General features: G+C 36.9%; 1 protein-coding gene across 2 annotated transcripts in view; it reads left to right on the forward strand.

Moving 5' to 3' along the window:
* The window catches only part of KIDINS220 (kinase D interacting substrate 220), a 67210-nt gene extending 53166 nt beyond the window's left edge, over positions 1–14044 (forward strand). For both annotated transcript variants that reach the window (XM_081346398.1, XM_081346399.1), the window contains exons 26-29: positions 7761–7895; positions 9889–9987; positions 10791–11036; positions 11735–14044. In XM_081346398.1, coding sequence (XP_081202524.1) covers positions 7761–7895; positions 9889–9987; positions 10791–11036; positions 11735–13000 — 1746 coding nt within the window. In that variant the 3' untranslated portion in view covers positions 13001–14044. The remainder of the gene's footprint in view (positions 1–7760; positions 7896–9888; positions 9988–10790; positions 11037–11734) is intronic.
* Positions 14045–23428: the final 9384 nt, after the last annotated feature.

Here is a 23428-nt window from a genome sequence, read left to right on the forward strand (position 1 = left end):
AAAGTGACAGATATAGCTGTTCTATTTTTAACCCTGGCTTAAAAATATTCTGTGTACGGAATGATACATCCTTTGATACCTCTTCATCCATTGTTTATTTTTATTTTTTGTTTGTGTGTGTGTGTCAACATTTTGTTCAAGTCATAATGGTTTGTTGTTGTTGTTAGGATATTATCAAGGAGGATGTTGATGAGTGGCTTCCGTCACCCACAGAGCTCTCAATGGTAAAAGAGTAGTCATGTGGTGTGGAACTGTAGCATCTCATTGCTTCTTCAACAATAATGAATTTGCTTTAATTATAACTTTTGTTCACTAACTCTGCATCAGTGGCTTGATGGACAAATAGTATAGATGAAGACTAATAAGCATAGTTTGTGAATGAATTGGCTAATACCCTGCTGATAGAATATATTATTTACATTTTCCATGCTACTTTTCAGTAGTCTGTCAAGAACAGTTATTTTTAGTAATACAAAATGTGTTACAGCTTCATTAGTAAGGTTTTTTTTAGTTCATAAAACGTATTTAATATATTTAGATTTATATTGTCAAGCAATTCGTATACTGCTGAGCTTCTAACACTCTGGGCAGTTTACATTTACCATGACACACCATCATACTGTAAAATAAAATTGTGTTAGCTATTCAGTTCTGTAGAAGTGATTAGCTGATGCCTTCTCTAAATGATTTGGTCAAATAAAAATCGTGCTTTCTCAGTTATACCCAGACATGAAGTTGCTGCAGTTGACAAACAATAAAGCTGATTTTATTGGAATATACTCCTGCTGAGCTTGCACAGAAGGCTGGCTTCACATACTTATATTATTGTCACACTGGTTTACAAATGTTTCCATAGGTTATATTAAATATGAGTCTTACTTCCCATATGTCCATCAGTTCTAAAAAATATTAATTTGAAATCTGCTCTTTGTAGCTGTTCGCAACTACACCCTTGACATTACCTGCAAAAAATGGTTGACCATCCTATTATTTTTAGGCTGTGTTTTTTTAAACGTGATTTTGATTTTATAGTCCTATGTTAAATATTCCTGTTACAAAAACACAGTAGTCTTTTACTACTTTGCAAATGCTTCAGAGAAAATGATTATATCCTGCTATAATCCCCCTCTACTATGCTCTCTGCAATGCCGATTATGAGTCTCTGTTGTATTGTTAGCCAGTACGTTTCAGAGACATATCCTAGTCTCCTGGTTCGCCTACTGTTCATTCGGCAGCAGGTTTAGCCTCTTGGACTGCTGCATTACCGGGACTCTTATGAACATATAACCAAAAAAAGGGATTATTATGCTTTAGGATGGGGAAAACACTATAATGCTGCATTTTAATCGATTTGTACCTGTACAGAAGGTCATGCTACTGCATAATCAAGCATTAAGAAGATGGACATCACACACATTTTTGTGAACACTGTAGTGACATACAGTCATATTGCTATAAGTATAATGGAAGACAGTTCATTTCTGTTGAGAAGAGCTCCACCTCTTAGATGAGCTGATAGTGCTAGAAGAAGTGTGCTGTGAATTGTATTCTTTAATATTTTAAGCCAAGCGATCAACCCATTTGATACAAGCATTTTGTTCCAAATGACAATTCGACAAAATGTGAGTAAAATCATTTGCTTTGTGAAGGAGGCATGGAATTGTATTTAAACTTGTAAAGTATCATTAATGGGCTTTGAATGTATATAGGAAATAGATTTTAAATAACCTGAAATACGTGCTTGCAAGCTCTAATGGCAGCAAATCCTAGGTTCCCTTGAGGGGTCCTTGGTGCTCTCTGAGCTTGGTTGCTTTCTTGCAGATGTTTCATTACCCAAACTAGGTAACATCTTCAGTGCTACTCTAGCACGGATGACGTTACTTGGTTTGGATAATGAAACTCTTCAAGCCAACAACCATGCGCAGGGAGCATCAAGGTTTCCTCATTTCAACCCTGAGCTACAAATATTCTCCTTTATTGTTAGGTTCTTTTGTTAGTGCAAAACCATATAGCTTATCAATGTTAGTAACAGGAAACTGGAATAAATTAGGTTTATTAGATATGCTTCTCCTATATTTTTTTTCCTTAGAAAAAGGACAGTGGTATTTAAGAGGTGGAGGAGAAACAAAAATTAAGGCAGGAGTGCCTAAAAAGGTTAGCACTGGGTGAAAGTAAAGCATTTATTCTTTATTAGAAATTGAATATTTTTCAAGTAGAAGCACAATACAAAGAAGCATGGTATTATCTTTTCCGGCTTATTCTCATTGTGCATGTAACACGCACAAAACATTTTGTCGTAAGAAGTCCTGCAGCAATGATTGTCTGAAATAATAAGCTGAATCACTAGGAACCCTATTGCCTCCCTTTGCCTTCAACTAAGATGTGGTTGATGCATCAACTCTTCAAAACAATCTATTTCTGTAATGAAAAGTAATGGGAAAGGCACAGTTGCTCTGAAATATGCTACGTGAACTGCATTTCATGCTTGCAATATGAACTCAGCCATTTTAAATGTCTATATAACATGAAAAGGTTTAACATTTTTTGGAACCACGGGTTTTACCGTATTTACATGAAAATTACTAAATTTAAAATGACTTCCCTCATAAAAGGAAAAAGAAGCGGATAGATATACAAAATAAAAATTGTGTTCATTGCCCATCTTCCTACTTTGTCAACCTGAGTTTAAGCAGAAACCAATCTTGCAAATTATCTCCCATCTCACAGATGTTTGCCTATGTGTATGTACATGTACATCAGCCAGAAGCCATATTCTAAAAAAGGGCAAAAATAAAATTGAATCTATAAACTACAAATTACAATTAATTGCCTGCAAAGTACATTTTAGATAAGTCCTTTATTACAGTCAATGACCTGTCCATTAAACACATTGCCTGTAAAATAAAATATCCCATTTATAAAATTACTTGGTTCTTCATTCAAAGTGACAATAAAGTTATCATCATCATTATTTTCATATTTCAGTCATTCTCACATTACCTCTCCTTTGTTAGCATTAGGAAGGGAAGGGGAGTGAAAGTAATGCAAGAGGAAGCACCACACTGGATGCCAATGTAATGAGAAGAGGGAACCTATTTTAAAGAGGCAATACAAGTAGTCCTCAACTTATGTCCACAACTGAGCCCAACATTTCTGCTGCCAAGTGAGAAATTTTGTTAAATGAGTTTTTTTTATGACCATTTTTATGACACTTCTTGCTACTTTTGTTAAGTGGATCACTGCAGTTGTTTAGTTAGTAACATGATCGTCAGAAGGTCGCAAAAGGGGATCACGTGACCCTGGGACACTGCAGCCATCATATTATGAGTCAGTTGTCAAGCATCCAAATATAAATCACGTGACCATGGGGGTACTGCAAAGATCATAAGTGTGAAAAATGGTTGTAAGTCACTTTTTTCAGTGCCGTTGTAACTTCAAACAATCACCAAGTGAATTGTAAGTCGAGGGCTACCTGTAGTATGTGGAAATGTACTTGGGAGAGAGGAGGAAGAGACTGCAGCCATGAGAATAGAAAGATAAAATGTGTCTTAGCCTGCAGGAGGAATAAGGGTGGGGCAAGCACTTCAGAAAGAACCTTGTCTTGTTTTTTGGGCTGTAAAGGGAATGGGGGGGGATGCACTTTCAAACTTGCAAGATTCTGTTAATGTAGCCTTTCAATAAAGTAGGGTTAGCTCATCTGGTCATATTTCCTACCGGCTCTGTCTTACAAGGCTGACATCAATCTTGTACATCTGAAAATAGATTTGTTCCTCCTCCTTTCTGGGTCCCTTTTCTTGGGCTATAAAGAAGGTTCTCCCCCCCCTCCCCAAACGAGCTATCTGCCCCCTTCCTTCACACATTTCAGCAGGATAAGTTGCCTATTATCTTGGGTGCCTCTCTTCCAAGTCATTCTCACATTCCATGACATGACATTACAAAAGGGTGATAATTAGTTTAACATAGCCCCTCCCAAACCAGTGGCCAATCCTAAATTTTTAAAGCTTTGTTCGCATGTTTGATTAAATTATTAAAATCTGCCCGTTGTTTTGATTTCAACTATTCCTTCTATTCTTATTAGTAGAGAAAACGGATCTGCCGTGGTAAAACACTGAAATACTTCTCTAGTCTTATGTATAGTCTCCAATTAGACCTTTTATTCCAGCAAGCCACTATTCTATAAAAATAGTATATTAGGATATTAACTTAGGAAATATTAATTTGTAGTTGAATTATTATCTGCATAAAAGGGCTTATGACCCTGTAGTCAGATTTTACCTTATTTTGAACTGCAGAACATTAACAACAACAACAACAACAACAATAAAAGTTGGAAGGGACCTTGAAGGTCATCTAGCCCAACCCCCTGCTCAGGCAGGAAACCCTATACCATTTCGGACAAATGGCTGTCCAGTCTTTTCTTTAAAAGTGAGACAACTCTTTGAAAACCCAACAATTTTCATAGACTTGGGACCCCAAATTATCTATGAGGAGAGTCTGTGATGACCTAGTTCAGGGGTCAGCAACCTGAAACAGTGAAAGAGCCACTCGGAACCGGTTCCCTCACAAAAGGAAAAACTGGGAGCCGCAAAAAATGTGTGCGCATGTGTGTACATGCGCACATGCGCACAACAGGGTTTGACTGAAGAGTGGAGCCAAGGCGAGATATGCACCTACCCTGCATATTTGAATTGATTGGTTGAACTTTTTTAGTCCCACTTTTTTTTTTTTGGACTGCACATGGCAGAGGACTGGGAGCTGCAGGAGACGGCTGAAAGAGCCGCGTGTGGCTCCGGAGCCGCGCCCTAGTTATATAGTTCTTGGATCAGGGCATTTTAATTAGAATACATTCATTTTTAGCAGGTGCGTTTTTACCACTTCAAAGAGGAAATTTAAATAACCGTCCTAGCTTTTTTTTTTTTTTAGATACTGCCTTACTCATTGTGTTAAGTTGTGCCCTCTTTTGTTTTTGTTTTAAAGCTGTGTAAAACTGGGTTAAAAAGACAAAGACAGGTACAAGCAACTTCCTATACAATGGTCACGTGTTTTTCTGTTATCATGATGGAATGTCATGCTGGCTGTCTACACACTAATGCACTTTTGGGGGCTTGCTTTTGATGTCCTGCTTCTTAGGTTTTGCATGACAAAACTTAGCAGAATTCTGCTCTCTCAGCAATTGGAAAAACACTGTTGCTGAGAAAAGAACGTTTGTATAATTGTAACACTCATATGTTACCTCTAAGATCCACTTCTACTGCTTTTTACTGCTTTTCTTAGAAAATAAGTGTATTGGATTCCAGTGAATCTCTATCATAGTGTGAATATGCACAGAGAGAATTTGTTAAATGTAAATTTTCCAATGTTATCTTACACTGCGTGAAGAAACTATTTTTGTCAATAATTATTAGCATCAGTATTGTGTTTATATTTTGAAAGTTTTTTTCCTTTTCTTTCTTATATGATATAAATATTAGTATGATTGGAATGCAGTTAAAATCACAAAAACAGAATTCTCCATACAGTGTGCTTGAAAAATGCAGTAGATGTGTGCAAAATGTTTGAAACTTTAGTGTTTCAAGTTCAAAATTGAATGTTTTGACAATTTTGAAGTTAACATGGGTTTGAAACAGCTGCTTGCCTCTTACAGACATCTAAAATGATGGGAACAGCCTGCTTTCAACTCAAAACAACGCTTTTAGATGAGAAGCAAATTAATTTGAATTTGAAACAGTTCAAATTGGATGCATTCCTCAGCAGAGATATAATATAGACTTCATTTAATCTGGCTGTGCTAATATAGCTAACTTTATAAATGTTTTGTACAAATACTGACTTTTGTACCAAAAACCAAAAACTCTCTTCTAAAATTGCGAACTATGTAGATTGATTATACAGGCCCGTTTGATTTCTCTCCTACATATTGACTAATACATGTGGAAATCCTTCAGTCTGTACTATTTAATACATATGTAGAAGGGTTTCTTTTATTCCATTGAACTTTATAAATGTAAAGTTGCCTACTCGTTTGAAACCATATTAGGTTTAATTTTAAAGGATAGCATGTTCATTCTTTTTTTCTGCATCCGATCAGATTATCAGTGCAAATAGATTATGAAAAAGGTATGGTATTTGACAATTAAAAGAAACCCATTTGTTGCATTAATGATACCATGCATGAAATTATCAATTTAATCTTTTAAATAAATACTTATGTGGACAAGTGTAAATAATTGATACTTATTGCTCCTCATCTCTCTTTGGAATTTGAAGGGATGAATGCAACAGCTTGTAGAAATTTATTTTGGAATAGTATTCTAGAACAGAGGTCCCCAACCTTTTGGGCACCAGGGACCGGTTACGTGGAGAGAGATTTTTCCACAGACTGGAAGGGGTGTGTGGTTTTGTGTGCTGCCTGCATCCTGTGGATGGGGCTTTCCTTGTTTGGGCAGACTGTTTGCTGGCATTCCATAGACCGGTACTGATCCATGGACCGGGGCTTGGGGACCCTTGTTCTAGAACCTTGAGTATTTAAAAGCGGACCATATTAGCCAGGCATTTTTTTTATTGTCACTAGAGATATACCTTTCAGCTTCTGAGAATCTTGAATTTCATTATATGAAAGAGCAAGCATTTGGAGTAGTGCCCTTCCCTTTTGTTTTATTTCTGATTTGACTCCGACAGAATTGACCATCATTCTTCACACTTTTCCCTAGTACTTGTTTTTGGTACCACAACATTGGTTTAAGTTACTTTGGGTTTTTTTCAGTCAAATCTGCCAGCTGATCTTGAAAATCAGTTGCATATAATAGTCTCAGGAATGCATTCAGAAAAAAATATGAGGCAATTGAGAATACAGTTTTCCCAGTTACAGCTTTTTATTAACTGTATTAGCTTTTACTAGGTTTTATGGGTTCATGAAAATAGCAACTTAATTGTTAAGTCAAAGATTATTATTCAGTTTGAGGAGGTAGTCTCTAATCTTCTTTGTTAAAAAAAACTTTGTCTATTTGGAATATAGAGAGTGAATGCAGCCTGCTAGGCTTTAGTGCTAAGATTGTACATAGGCAGTGAAAAACATATTACGTGCATAATAATAAAAATACGACAAGCTCTTATACGGCATTATTGCTATATTACATGTCTACACAGAAGTGATGCTCCTTCTCCCTTTTAACTGACTTAAATGTATGCAGATTGAGCCAATATCTGATTCCAGGGCTACTTCACCTTTTGTTATAATTCTAAAACTGGCAGGCCCCTTTGAGACAAATTTATATATTTTAAACCTAGCCCAGGGGTAGGCAACCTCGTCTCTTTTATGACTCATGGACTTCAACTCCCAGAATTCCTGAGCCAGCTGAAGTCCATGAGTCATAAAAGAGACGAGGTTGCCTACCCTTGACCTAGCCCATTATTTTTCTTTTGAACAGTGTGCTCCATTAGATTCTTCTGTGAATGAAGTAGGTGCTGAAAGTGTAGAATACATTGGAGAGGTCATCAAGATTTTCCTTATTTTGTGCTAGGGGTTCTTTCTTTCAAAATTCATTTTCCATCTTACAAGAACCTTCAGGGAAAGTTCTTGCCTGTGATACTATATCACGGTGTATATACTTCAGTCAGCGAGTCCGCTGATGGTATGTCAGTATTCCCAATCCCTGATACCGTTAATAGGGACTCAAAACATGGCAGCTGTTGTTTGTGCTTGCAAAAGAATCACACTAGGCATTTAAACATACTGCATATTGCACTTCTCCTTTGCATAGGGGACAGTCCCTGGATCAGGAGCATCCCATGTACCTCTGAGCTCAATGAGTGTAGATGCTGTGTGTGAGAAACTGAAACAAATAGAAGGACTAGATCAGACTATGCTGGCTCAGTATTCTGCAACCATAAAGAAGGTATGTTTCTGCATGCATAAATGGGGCATCTTAACCCTGTTCGGTAAAAATCTGCTGGAGAATAAAAAAAAAAATTACCTTTCAGTAACTGCGAGTGGATATGGAGAGAATATATTAAACTAAACCTGTCTTACTGCCAGAATACCATTAATGACTTAAGGATAGATAAAGACTATAGAAGAGTAAATCGTATTTAAAATAAAGTATATGTGTTAAGTGGGCTTGAGGGTTTTTTTTGTTTTAAGGATGGGCGTTAGTGTATTAATATTACTGTCCCTTTGGGGAAGGGTTTCTTTTTCCTTTTTTTGTATTTGATAATAGGCAAGTCTTGGCAGTGGACCTGCCGTTCATTCTCCTAAGTGAGGAATCAGCAACTTCAATGATTGAATTTAATGTTTTTTAAAACGATTTTTATTTTATTCAAAAGTTAAAATACAAAACTCCCCCCCCCCAAAAAAGGAGAGTGGGACCCAGAAGCAAACAAACAGCAAAAAAAGCAAACAAAACATTAAAAAGGTGTATTAAAAAAACACAAGCACATGTACATATATTACCTTCCCCAGTTGAATATTGATAAATATATTACAATAGTATTAGTGTACTACTCCTTGCGAAACAAGTCCCATTTTTTTTTCCAAACTTGTAATTCTGCTTACAAATTATTAACCTGTCATCTATCTACTGCAGACATGTCAAACACAAGGCCCGGGGGGCCAGATCCGGCCCGCGAAGTGGTTTCATGTGGCCCGCGAAGCCATCCTGGAAACAGTGAGGGAACGGCCCCCACTGCCTTGGCCCTGGCCCAGAGACCCTCCTCCTGCCAGAGACCCTCAGGTCTCTCCCACTCCTGCCCAGGCCCCCATAGGCACCCTTGATGCGAACGATGTAGAGCTGGCCACGCCCACCCAGTAGGCCATACGCACTCTAGCCATGCCCACCCAGTAGGCCACGCCCACCCTGGCCATACCCACCCGGCCCCCTGAGGGCAACTGCAATGCTGATGTGGCCCTCAATGAAATTGAGCTTGACACCCCTGATACTGTATTCATGGACAAATAGTTAACAGGTAGAATAGCAAACAGACAAAAGGCAAAAGTAAAATATAAAAACCCTCTGTTAACATACTGTTGTATTCAACTTGTAGAAAATTTATTATGGCATCTTTTCTATCCCAAGTCATCCCAACAGTTAACTCTGATTAATCCTGGATCAAATATCCACAATTGTGGATAAAATCTTAATAAAAATGCTGATAGCATAATACTTAGGATAGCTTGCAAGCTAATAGCTTGCAATCTTTAGCTTGCAGGCTCATTTGTACATCACACAATTGTTTCAATCTCCCAACAAAATGGACACTGTAAGAGGAATTAAGTGCTTCTTCCTGTAGTCCTCCTCTCAGTTCCCAAATCAGTCGAAATTTGCAATTTTGAAATATTGTGTCTGAAACTTTTGTCAAATCTCTTCCTAGAAAAGACTTTAATTCAATTTGACCTTTTTAAAAAATCTGACATATTTTGGGGTATGTGTATGGGGGTGGGGGTGGGGTAATCTTCTGCAGTAGCTATGCTGTCAATTTATAACCTAGTTTTAGACAGACAATGAAGACTGGACATTACTCATAATATAAATGTATAACACAGAAACTTTCTAAAATTGATTATGATTATAATAAATACATTATATAATGTATCCTAAAGTTTATTATGATCATATTTTCCTTTGAAACATAATCCTGATTTCTATTTTGATGTATCAAATGTATATTTTTAATAGCTCTCCCTTTCTTTTATTCTGTGATTAAATTATGACTTAGTCCTTTTATTAAAAATACTCTATTGTCATTTTTTTAGTTTCAACCAAGAGTAACATAGACTATCCTTGTAATATTATAGATACACTTATACATGAATTACTTTTGAAATGATTAAAGTTTACTATTCTACTACCATTTATAAATAATACCTATGTTGTGTTTCTATATTTTTTTTAGGCTAATATAAACGGTCGTGTTTTAGCACAGTGTAACATTGATGAACTAAAACGTGAGATGAACATGAATTTTGGGGACTGGCATCTCTTCAGGAGTGCAGTAAGACTATTGTTACATAAAATATTAGCATTAATAATTAGGAATGCTGGCCAGTGGAAATTACGTTTACCTTTCTGCACATATTTACTCTGAAGCACATCACATACTTGGTTTCAGTGAAATTCAATGTCATATTTGCATGAGATTTCATTCTAAGAATGGTTTGTTTTACCTTACCCCATTTTTGTTGTTAATTTCTACACAATTTGTAGTTTCTTATTTAAAGTGGCAGGACTCTGCCTGGAAACACTGCTTTCCATCAGGTTGGAGTCTTTACATCCTTGCACAGTTGTTTGCTTCAGTGCCATCAACAGGAATACAAGAGTAGGTTTCTATAGGAGGAAGGGGATAAGAAAGGGGTGCTTGATATTTATTAAATAATTGTTATTTATGGAGTCTATGTGATGAAAATATGCATTTAAACTAGTTGGGTATATTAAATATTCAAGGTTAGGCTTTGCATAAATAATATGTGTTTTAGCTTGCCTCATTGTGAAATTTGTGTGCAAATATAAGATGACGATTCAAACAACTCCTTGCAAGTGCATCTGAATGTGCTTTAAAACAGTGTTTCCCAACTCCCAACTAGATATGTAGACTTTAATTGCCTAAATTCCCCAGTAGAGCCATTGCTGGAGTTGAAGTTTCTGAGGTTGGGAAATGCTGCTTTAGACTGAGTGAATCATGGAAAACATCAACATTGTCACAGAGAGTGTGCTTCATAGTACTTTAATAAAATAAGACCCATGTTTTTGTTGTGCTGTTATGTTCAACCTGCAGTCTAATATTATTTCTTATGTTAGGTACTTGAGATGAGAAATGCAGAAAGTCAAGTTGTCCATGAAGATTCTCGAACAGTGAATGAGCATGCCAACACAATTCCTCATAATGATCTCGCTCGACGTCCAACTCTAAACAACGAATTACCCCATACGGAACTTACTGGTCTTCCAGGTCAACCTCCTTATACTCTCAATTTTAGCTTCGAAGAGCTGAACAATATTGGCCTAGAGGAAGCCCCTCCACGTCATAGCAATCTAAGCTGGCAGGTAATTTCACTTCAGATTGGATATAATTTAGTCAATGTCTTCTGTTTTAATCATACCTATTATTCATATACAAGAGTAAAACTCCTTAAAAACAAAAAGTGCATATGTTGCACTTCAGTAATATCTATAAAAAGTTACTGCATTTATTTCTAATTCAGGTTCTGCAAGTACAATTGTAATTATTTTTATTTTATTTTTTATTTTAATTCCATTTATATCCCGCCCTTCTCCGAAGACTCAGGGCGGCTTACAAGCTTAGCAGTTATGCAGTTATATGTTCCATTCCAGTTACACAAGAGTTATATACCGGTATACACTTTTCTGGACACATTTACCTTTTCCTAATACAAAACGTGTTGTATTGGGAAAGGCTGTTGGTTTTAACAGAAAATTGATATATTTTCCCCTTTTATTCTAAATAAAATTAGGAACTTAAACTGAGAAATGTAAAACTTCCAGCTCTTCGTGGAACCATTTATATGATAAAAGAATTTCCTACCCTCATGGAACAATCTCAGCACATGCTAGTTATATGCTGTACCACTGACATAGTGCCCCTTTTTGAAACATCAAGCAGTTTTCATTCATAACTTGTTTAAGGTTTAATTTTATTCATTTGTGCCTGTTTAGATGTTAGATGTTTAGATGTTTAGAATATTTAGACAATATTTTAATATATTTTCTTTGTCTTTAAACAGTCACAAGCCCGCCGGACTCCAAGTCTTTCAAGCCTCAATTCCCAAGATTCTAGTATTGAAATTTCAAAGCTTACTGATAAGGTACAAGCAGAATATAGAGATGCATATAGAGAATATATTGCTCAAATGTCACAGTTAGAAGGAGGTGCAAGTTCTAGTACAGTGAGTGGTAGATCTTCACCACATAGTTCAGCAGCATTTTATATGGGGCAGAGCACATCCACAGGTTCTCTTCATTCCAATATGGAACAAGATAAGGGAAAGGATGCTGAACAGAAACAAGAAGATGGAAGGAAATCCTTTTTGATTAAGCGAAATGAAGTTGTAGATTACAGTACTTCGGTATCTACTAATGATGCATCTCCATTGGATCCCATTACTGAAGAAGATGAAAAATCAGATCAGTCCGTATCCAAGCTTCTTTCTGGGAAGAAATCTTCAGAAAGAACAAGCATTTTCCAAGCTGCAGATCTGAAGTTGAAAGGGGTAGCTCTACGTTATCAGAAACTTCCAAGTGATGAAGATGAGTCTGGAACAGAAGAATCTGATAATACACCTCTCCTCAAGGAAGGTAAAGACCGGAAAATAGAAGGAAAAGTAGAGAAACAGTCCAAATCTCCAGAACATGGCTCTGAGCCCATCAGAACCTTGATTAAAGCAAAGGAATATTTGACAGATGCCCTTCTAGACAAAAAGGATTCCTCTGATTCTGGAGTAAGATCCAACGAAAGCTCTCCAAATCATTCTCTCCATAATGATGGAGATGATTCACAGCTTGAAAAAGCAAATCTCATTGAGCTGGAAGATGATGGCCACAGTGGAAAAAGGGGAATTCCCCATAGCTTGAGTGGCCTTCAAGATCCAACAATCGCACGTATGTCAATTTGTTCAGAAGATAAGAAAAGTCCTTCAGACAGCAGCTTAATAGCAAGCAGTCCGGAGGAGAATTGGCCAGCATGCCAAAAAGTCTACAATTTAAATCGAACGCCTAGCACAGTCACCCTGAATAATAATAGTGCACCAACCAATAGACCCAATCAGAATTTTGAGGAGACTGATGGTATCGTAGACCCTTCTCAAATCATTCTGTGTCCTGGATCGAGTTCTAACTCAGTTGCAGTTCAGAATGATAATATTAAAGGTGTGACCCATAAGCGTAGTCAGCGTTCAAGTTATTCAAGGCTTTCAAAAGATTCTTCTGAGCTTCTTACTGTTACTGGTTCTGATGCTGCAGGCTTTGGAGAAGAGAGAGAGAGTATTCTTTGAATGTCATCCAAGTTACAACTTTGCCTCTGTCTGATTTATTTATTTTTCTTTTTATTTTATACAGCTTCCTTTTCTTAGTTCCTCATCAGGTTTACACATTTCTTTATCATTCCAGTCTACAGCTTGCTTCTCTGATCATGTTGCTATTTTCATAAAAAATTAGGGTTATAATCCAGTTCACATCTCATGGTTTAGAATAGAAAAAATACGTAATGTAATGAAAATTAGTTGAATAATGGCCAGCATAAATGAGCCGCCATTTATCGGTTAAAGATGGTGTTCAATTTTTCTAGGGCAAATGTGCGTGTTTTGGTCTGCATGTTGAAAAGTGATGCTGAAATAAAAATGAATATTGTACATCTATGTAAGAATGTACCAATTTAACTTTTTAAATTATCAAATAAAGGAAATGGCTAGAGGTCTACAAATTTGATGCCTATGATTTTATACTTTTCAGTTCTGTGACATTTTAAAAAGTATTGATGTTTAAATTGCTGAAATTGAAATATTAAAACTCAATTCTTTTGCTGGTTTTAAATGATTTTGCCTTTAGGAATGCTGTATTTGTGACTGTAAATTTGAAGACAGAATACTGCATGTTTGAAATGATAATTGTAGTTAAGATTTAAGAATAAATTGCCTGATTTTTTTGTTCACCATAGATTATAGTATAACAATAGTTCTAAAGCAATTGTGAGGAGTAAATGTGATTGTGTTCTGTAGTATTATTTTCAAGGGAGTGCTTTGATGTAATCTTTTGAAAGTATTTCTAATTTTAAACAATAGTGGCCTTTGATTAATGTGTTTTGATTGTGAAGAACAAACAGAATTGGTGGCTTTCATGGCCTTCGCAGTTAGCAAAAATGTAATGTTTGCCTTTATTTAGCAATGCAGTGTATAATTATGTCCGTTCTGTTTTTAGCATTGTGGCTAAAATATTAGTAGTTCATATGCAAATGAAATATGCATGATTTTAAATAGGATTTTGTGAATTGTATACATTCCACTACAATGGAGGTAATAATAAAATCACAGGCATGCTTCTCTTGTGTTGGATGTTTTCTTTAATTTTAATGAACATCTCCAGTTGTTTGGTAGGATTAAAAAGTGGAGTTCTTATATAAAGGGGGATTGTGGTAGAATTAATGTTATTGTGAATTCAGCACTTAGTGTTTCCATTAACTTTGGTGGGAGCTGTTAAGTGCATTGTAAATAGCATGAATTCATCTTTTGTATCTCTGAGCTAAAAATCATCTGTTGCTGTCTTCATCATGTCTGCTGTGTAAATACTTTTTTTAGTGAGAAGCTGAATCATTTATTCTTACTTACCATTTTCCTAACTGCTTAAGAACCTTATCGTGTTGCTTGAATGTTGATGTGTGATCTGTACATGCAATATGGGCTTCCCCAGTGGATGAAATTCAGATATTTTCTGTTGGAAATAGATGGAAAATAGCTGAAAATACAATAGAACCCCATCCTGTTTGCTGAAGGAAAGAAAATAGATTCCCCCCCCCCATTTTTTTAAACAGAGTGCTCTGTAGTTCTATGTACATACCAGAATTCTTGAAGTCCTGAACTGGATAGATTATTGAATCGAAATCCATGGAAAACAAGGACACTTGTTTTCACGTAAAACCTCAAAATTCCAACAAAACATTAGCATGTCTAGGGTCTTTTCATTTCAGTATATAGTTTGTATTGGGTATTTAACTCTGTAATATGAGGGATGTTTTAATGCCAAATACAAAAGTTGATGCTTTATTTTCAATGCATTTTTAAAAGAACTGGGTATATTTTTTATTGAAAATCTTTATTGGTATTTACAGGTAGAACACTTACAAAAATAGAGAGGGGAAGGATATTCCCATAATGAGAATGGGGGAAATTATAGAAGACAGTGGCTGAAGAGAGAAAGAACTACCAAAAAAAGCACAAGAGAAAAGATATCAGGTCTGACATAGCTCATAAAGGATATTTAACTTTTCTTTTTCTCCCCCTCCCCCAAGTATTAAATGATAATAATATATAAAATATTCTTCTGAAAAGGTCATTACATTTCCTAGTGATGGAACTCTTTCATACCATGAAAATCACGAAGGCCTACATGTTAGAAGCAAAGAAAGTTCTGTGGGTGTAGCAGAAGGGATTTTTTATATTGCAATTCTCAGAACAAGTGTCATTTATTCTAATTAATTAATATTGGATTATATCCTTAAACTCATCACTTATCATACTTCATGTTCAGTTTTGAAACTAGGACGAGTCCTCAGATAGAAACTAAAACCTCTAAACTAATTCCAAATTATTTATTAAAATTTTAAATACTAGCTAAGAATCTAAACCAATTATCCACTTTTATTTTGAATTGTTCTTCAAATACAGTTCATGAAATATGTAGAAGAAAAGCTTGGTTAGAAAAAGAATAAAACAAATAAGAAAATGTAAATACTTTGGTTTTATTAAGAAAATTGTACCATCTAATCTTATCATACATGAGAGGACTTGTTCGTTATTCTGAACCATGATTTGTTAAATAAATTGCAGTTGGCTGGATTTATGTAACATCCTAAGCCAAAACCAAGTAATAGATCTGGACTAGTGGTGTGCAAAATATTTTGAATTTGAAACAGCTATTCCCATCTTACCAGAAATGTTATCTCCATATGGAAAGTATTTAGAACATGGTACACTTCTGGTATGAACAGAACAATTCATTTCATGCTTGGGGAAAAGAATGTGAGAGTTTACATAATCCCTAATTGCTAATATAAAATGCTACAGATTACAAATGCTACAGATTACAAATTTGTATTTTCAAACTTGCTTGTGTAATTTTTGTACTATAAAGTAGAGCAGACATGTCAAACTCGTGACGTCACGCAATGTATCAGAGCTTTTTCTCCATTGCCGGCAATGGGGTGGGCGCGGTTTCTTGATGGTGCGTCTGGCCCACGGACTGGCAGTTTGACACCCCTGAAGTAGAGGGACTAAATTTTGAAAGACAAGTCTTTCAGATTTTTAATGCTAGGTTTAAGGATATGAACAACCTGCCTCCAGAAGTTGTGAATGCTCTAACTCTGGAAGTTTTAAAGAAGGGAGTGGGCAGCCATTTGTCTGAAATGGTATGGGGTTTCCTGCCTCAGCAGGGGGTTGGACTAGAAGACCTCCAAGGTCCCTTCCAACTCTATATCATCATCATCACAATTCAAGTTGAACTGGAACAGTTTTTAGCATATCTCTGCTAAGTATTTATTTGATAGCTTAGATCCATATATTAAGTTCTAAGAAATAGACTTCCATTCGCAGCAGTATTTGGATTAAAATAGCCTGAACAGTGAGATGTTGACAAACACTCATAACTTTTTTTTATTTTCTGCTTCCAAAAAAGCTGCAGTAAGCTTTGAATCCATGTGCTTTTATTTATTTATTTATTTATTTATTTATTTATTTATTTATTTATTTTATTACATTTATATACCGCCCTTTCCCGAAGGACTCAGGGCGGTTTACAGGGTGATTAAAAAACCAAGATACAAAAGTTAAAAACAAATTTTAAAAAAATTATATTTGTCCCTGCATAAATAAAACCCCAGTTAAAATTAAGATTAATCCTCAGCCTAGATTGTAAAGTGACAAGACTAGAACAATTACTTCCTCTTAAGCAACTGCAATTCCCTGTTATGTCTTGTAAACTACTTATTTTAGTTGATACTGGCTTGTTCCCATATGAGAACTCAAATTAATCACCTTTTTCCCCAAGTCAAATATAGCAGAACTGTAGTAAAGGGAAGTAAAAGCCTTTATTTCCCTTTTCTACCATACATTTGATGGAGATTGCATAAGAAAATTACATAGAATTTGCAAACATTAGATTTCAGTAGACCAAGTCCAGTGACCTAAACGGAAAAAGCTCAATTTTTTGAAATACGAGTGTCTCTAATTTTGTGTTACATCTGTATCACTGCTGAAACCTTTTTGATTTATTTATATGCCATCAGATTGGTTGTTGACTTTTAGCAACCTGATAGATCTCCAGGATGAGCTGGGACAGTCCATAAATTTTATAGCTGGGACAAGATTAGCTTGTTGAAGTATATATATATATGAATCTTTTTGAAGCCATGTATAGCATCTGCACTTTATTGACTATACAATATACTGAGGTTTACTCTTGAACAAAGAAATATATGAAATTACTGTACACTGACAATAAATTAATCTAAACTTTCTTGAAACATTAAGAGGACTAAGTGACATATTTGCCAATAAGGCAAGTGCTCCATTGCTCCCAGAGTTGTATTAGATAGCAATTTTTGTTTTCTGTTAAATCTGTCCAGGTTTGAATATGATCAGTTGCTTTCCCTTCTGTCTGTATCCAGAAACGTGGTCTCGGGATTTTCCTCTTTGCGATTACTCATACTAAAGAGGAACAAAAATTCTTTTGGTACTAATGTTCCTTTCTATTCTATTTTCAGCTATACGTACATTTATGGATGGCATGATTCATTATTTTGCTTCAATGAGACCCTCCCCCAATTTGGCTTGGACTGATAAGTCTGAACTAGAGAGGCAATAGATATTTCCATTTTTACCAGCTTTGAAGGCACCCATCTGCCCAAGTTGAGCACAGAATGATAGAAAATGGTTTTCTTCTATAAAACAGCTGTGACCAGTCCCCCCTTCTCATTCATCTGAAGAGAAAATTCAGGTTGAATAATCTAGTTCCTCTGCATCCAATTCATAGGCATCTGTTGTGGTGTCCATGTAGAGACACACAGGCCAACAGCCAAATGTTTGGACTTGATAGTTGTTGGTAGCAATGCAATGTTTTTTTTTGTACTGGTTACTTCTATAACAAGGATTAGACTTTTATTATGTTGTATGTCCACCACCACCCCATTACCTGAATAGACTATAGAGTTTCTGGAAACTGCTTTGATAGTAGACTTTCACAGACCTACACTTAGACTTGCATCTGACACTCAGTAAATATTTTAAAGCCTGCTGCTCGGGTCCTACTCTTTTTGGTATCAGGAAGTTCACTTAATAAAAATGTTCTTAAACTACATAGATATGTGCCTAGTTTCTGTTGCTATTGATCTGAATCTGATTCAACAGGAGAGTAGCTACTCAGACTTTTGGCTTTTTCACATTTATTCTGAATTTTTTTTTCTTGGTCAACCTGGGTATTTAGAGCGGTATTTCCACCATAACCCTACTAATTCCTGCACTTACTCAGAGGTAAGAAAAACACTCGTCACTTGCTTAAATTGGAAGTGGAACAAAGAAAAAAGACTTAGAATGAGAAGAAAACTGATGACACAGAGAAAAGCTGTCTTATTTTTTTTCCCCCATTCCTGTGAGCAGATAGCTGCATTTCTGGATGCAAAATTCTGCAAATTTTTTTTTCAAATTTATAATTAAGACATAATTTAAACGACGTATTGGGCAATTCCCTAAAGTCTAAAATCTTGTTTTTTTTTAAGAAACTTTCATTTCCTAACCTTGGTATTGTTAATGTTGCAGCTCAGAAAAAGCCTTAAAAAGAATTCTATCCTGGTGCATCTGAGAAAGCATGGCCTTCTTTTAGAGATCTCTTCTAAAATAGTGCTGTATAAACTATAGTCACATATATGAAATGGTCAAATATATTAAAGGCATCGGACTAACGGTATTTGTTTTAGGAGTTAATAAACATGAATTTATACAAGAGCATTTATTTATTAAATTAGATTCAGAAGTTTTTAACGTACATGATGAAGCACACCAAAACTGCAGGGGTTAAGTAGCGATGGGATAAATTCACCGATGTGAGCCAAATTACAAATTCTACATGAACAAATGTAGTGGCTGACTTGACTTTCAGTTTTTGAACAAAACAAATGCATACCACTGGGCTAAATAATAGAAATAGAGGAGACACTTTTCCTCCTGCCTGCATTTTTATCTCCAGTTGAAAGAAGCAGAAAAAGCACCAAGAGCACTTGCTGAAATTACATTTTTCCTTCAAGAGTGATGGGTGAATTATTCATTACAGTATATGTAGTCTTGTTCTGTGTTTTCATTTTGAGTCTTTAAGGTAGCTAATAACCAGTGCTTTTTTTGTAAAAGAAAAAGGTGCTGGAACACACATGTCATACAGCCTGCCTTGCCTGCCCTACAAGGTTCCATCCAAAAAAGGTGCCGGAACTCCGTTCGGAGCGTTCTATGACAAAAAAAGCCCTGCTAATAACTGAAACAGCACAAACTATAAACTGAGATCAATCAGAATAACACAGCAAGTAAATGTATAGCTACTGAAAGTTCAGTCAAGCACTCTTGAGCTTACTGGGATACAGAAATCTTCCCAGAGAAGCAAAAAGCAAAGTATTAAGAAAAGTGGCATTGGTGGATATCGTTGGCTTAAATGAAAGATTCTTACATTTCTTTAATGATGCTACAGTGAATTGAATAAGATCTTTTCTGAATTCAGTATTTCAAATCCCTGTTTTTATACATTATTTTAAACATCTAGATAACCATACTGAATGTTTTAATTCTAACAATGGTTCTAAGCAACAAAGATATGTATAGTTAACTATTATTTTTAAGATGATTTTAGAAGTCAGGTTTTCATTGTGAGATGTACCATCCCATCCCTCACTACTATGCCCATTCTATGTGCATTCTGTGGGTGGTTGATTTTCTCTTCCCGTCAGATCACTCCTTGTGGAAACATATCCTGTATTTATTTACTGATTTATAGTGATTATATTTCTGCCCTACTGGCTACTAAATTAAAATTTTAATTTAAAACCGATAGGAAATTAAGCACAAAAGGTGCCAAAATCAACAATTAAAAGATTTGGAAAAAGAGAGGTATCTATTTCTTAAAGTCTGAGAGGGGGTCCAAATGTAGTTTCCAAGTGAAGTAGCACCGGAGAAATTGCACAGTTGTGTTTTGCATTAAAGATGTCAATCAAATCTTTCATTACAGTCAAATATCAGCACAAGGAAGGTGGGGTACAGTAATTTATAAACATAGAAACTACATCTAAAAATATAAAAAGCTAAAGGGTATAATAAAAGTATGAATAAAAAGAATCTAAAAGGAGGGGTAGGGTTATTAGATGGGCATAGGGGGGCATAAAAATTAGTATGTAGTAGACTAAATCTGTCGTGATACAAAGCATGTTAGTATTATCAAACCAGATGCTCATTAAGTATTTTCTATATGTGTTTTTCAGTATAGGTCATAGGTTATCTGCTGGACCTAGCAATACATTTAGCAGGGTTGGTATCTGACAGCAGCAAGAACATGTAGAAACATCCTGTACAGTGTACACCCTGGATATTTATGCAGTAATGGGGAGATGAGGATATTAAAAATATCCAGTCTAGAGTAACGGGCATTTTTTCTCCAGAAGGGAATCTTCCCATATCGGCCTTCAAGCACAGCTGAGAGGAGGAGGACATGATTTATTTTATTTATTTATTTTATCACATTTGTATACCGCCCTTTCCCTGAGGACTCAGGGCGGTTTACAGGGAATTAAAAATCAAAACATACAAAAGTTAAAAACCAGTTAAAAAATATTAAATTCACCCTGTACACTTAAAAACCCCAGTTAAAATTTTCTCCTCAGCCTGGGCCCGGGAGCTCAAAGAGCCAGGTCTTCAGGCCCCGGCGGAATGATCGGAGGTCGGGGGCAGTTCTCAGCTCCACCGGCAGCTGGTTCCAGAGGGCAGGCGCTCCCACTGAGAAGGCCCTATCCCTGGGTGTCACCCGCCGGCAATCTCTCACCGGCGGAACCCTGAGCTGACCCTCCCTGTGGGAGCGCACTGGGCGAAGGGCGTTTGATGCCGGCAGCAGGTGTTCCCTCAAATAACCCGGACCCAGGCCATGTAGGGCTTTATAGGTGATAACCAGCACCTTGAATTTCACCCGGAGGGCAACCGGAAGCCAATGCAGCTCGCGGAGTAGAGGTGTTACATGGGAGTATCGGGAAACCCCCATTACAACTCGCGCGGCCGCATTCTGCACCAGTTGAAGCCTCCGAGTGGTCTTCAAGGGCAGCCCCATGTAGAGAGCGTTACAGTAGTCCAAACGGGAGGTCACAAGCGCATGAGTGACTGTGCGTAGGGCGTCTCGGTCCAGATAGGGACGCAACTGGCGCACCAGGCGAACCTGTGCAAAAGCCCCCCTGGTCACGGCTCCTATGTGATCTTCAAAATTGAGCCGTGAATCCAAGAGGACGCCCAAGTTGCGAGCCCTATCAACGGGGAGTAACACCTCACCCCCCATCGTTAGAGGTGGAATAACTTGGTTAACCCGAGACGCCGATATGCACAGCCACTCAGTCTTGGCGGGATTGAGACGAAGCCTGTTTCTCCCCATCCAGACCTGAACCGCCTCCAGGCACCGGGACATCACGGAGAGGGCATCACTGGGTTGGTTCGGGGTGGAAAGAAAAAGTTGGGTATCATCAGCGTACTGGTGATACCCCACCCCAAAACCACGAATGATCTCGCCCAGCGGCTTCATGTAGATGTTGAACAGGAGAGGCGAGAGAACCGACCCCTGAGGAACTCCACAAATGAGAGACCTCGGGGCGGATCTCTGCCCTCCTGTCAACACCGACTGCGAGCGGCCCTGGAGGTAGGAGGAGAACCACCGTAGAACGGTGCCTCCCACTCCCAACCCCCTGAGACGCCGCAGCAGGATACCATGGTCGATGATATCATGCCAGAGTAAAGGCCCTCTGGTGGTTAGAAACGTCAAGTTAAGTACATATACCGTAGTCCTCAACTTATGACCAGTCACTCGGCAAACATTCCAAGTTACTGCGGAAAAGCTACTTATGATCTGGTTTCAAAGTTACGGCCACCGCAGTATCACCAGAGTCATTCACCCCACCAAGCCCCACATCCTCCTTTCCACCCTGCCCTCCTGTGGTCCATCATGCACTTAACTTTTAAAGATCTCCAGAGCATTCCAGAGATATCCTGTTAGCGAAGCAGAGCAGTCCGCTTCCCTTTTCTGCATGTACCTGCGTTTGGGTAGGGTACACTTCTTCTACTTTGCTAACCAAAAGCTACAGTCAGCAAAAACACATACATTAATCAACATTTCTGTAGGAGGGTTATTATGTGTGTTATTCTCAGTGTTCCGAGGCTGTAAATCCTTTTTCATGGAGTAGCACCCTCAAATTTGAGTGCACGATAAAGGATTCCGTTTTAAGAGTGGTAGGTTGCTTTCCATGCTGTACGTAAATGTTGAACCTACTTTCAAACACGAATCCTTATGTAGCCCAAATGCCACGATCTATTTTCAAGTGAGAAATAGAACAACCAAAAATAGTCCCCAGGTTGTGATGGGGAGAGGAGAGGTGGTGTGATGGACTACAGTAATGCGGCAGGTTTCCAGGAAGAAATGCATGAGACAACAGGCAGACCAGTCCAGAGTTGGATCGGAGTCAGAGGAAGAGATTTAGGATGTACTCCCAGGGTACATCCATCAGGATAAGAGCCATATTGATTTAATTTGGCAAGATTCTGTCTATATGGTTTAAGCAAATAAAGAACTGAATTTTGGCAAGAATGTTATATTATTCTTGGCTAGGCCTGACATGAATAAAAATGTTAAGAAAATTAGGAACAACTTTTTTAAAAAGCCAATGAAAACTGTTTGCCTACCACCCAGTTTTTCACTATGCCAGTGTTAAAATATCATGGAGGATGGCATGGCTGACTGGAACACATAAGAACTGGAGAAGTCTGTTCTTTTAATGTCATTTTTTCTGGGCTCCTAAAGCAATTTGTAGGTGAAAAAGTGTTGGAATTTTTTTTCTTCCTTTTTGATCTTATATAGTGAACGTTCTAGGCACTTTCCAGTAATTCAAAGTAAGTCAACCTGCCATCAAAGTCCTTACTTACTAAGAATGAAGAATAAAAAAGTAAGCAAACTTGGGTACCAAATAAAAAATGTACATATTTTATAGTTCTATAATTGTACTGGGATGATGGTTTATGGACTTTGGAGAATAAGAACCATAATATATTGTGATATCTATCCTGGATATACAGCTAGATAGAAACCCATAAACCAAGCCTGCTTATATAGTGGATAAACAGTAAACAGGTTTAGTGAAGAATTTAAATTAGAAACTCTTATTTGTGCCTTGTTTGGGAAAAGGCAACAAATGTTCTGTATTCCGATATATTCTAGTTCTGAGAACTTTTATTTCATAATTCTATTTAAATGCAGGATTTCCCCTTTTTTCATTTGAAAATGGTATTATGTGTTTAAAAACATATTTGGCAATAAAGCTAATTCAAAATTGGCATGATTCTTTCAATCAATAAATGAAAATTTACTGGTAGTCTAGGACCAAACACAATTACTTTTTCAATATTGACATCATTTTAATTGACTAATTTTTCCTT

This window comes from Vipera berus, assembly GCF_964194415.1.
Source record: "Vipera berus genome assembly, chromosome: 1".
NCBI classification, from domain to species: domain Eukaryota; kingdom Metazoa; phylum Chordata; class Lepidosauria; order Squamata; family Viperidae; genus Vipera; species Vipera berus.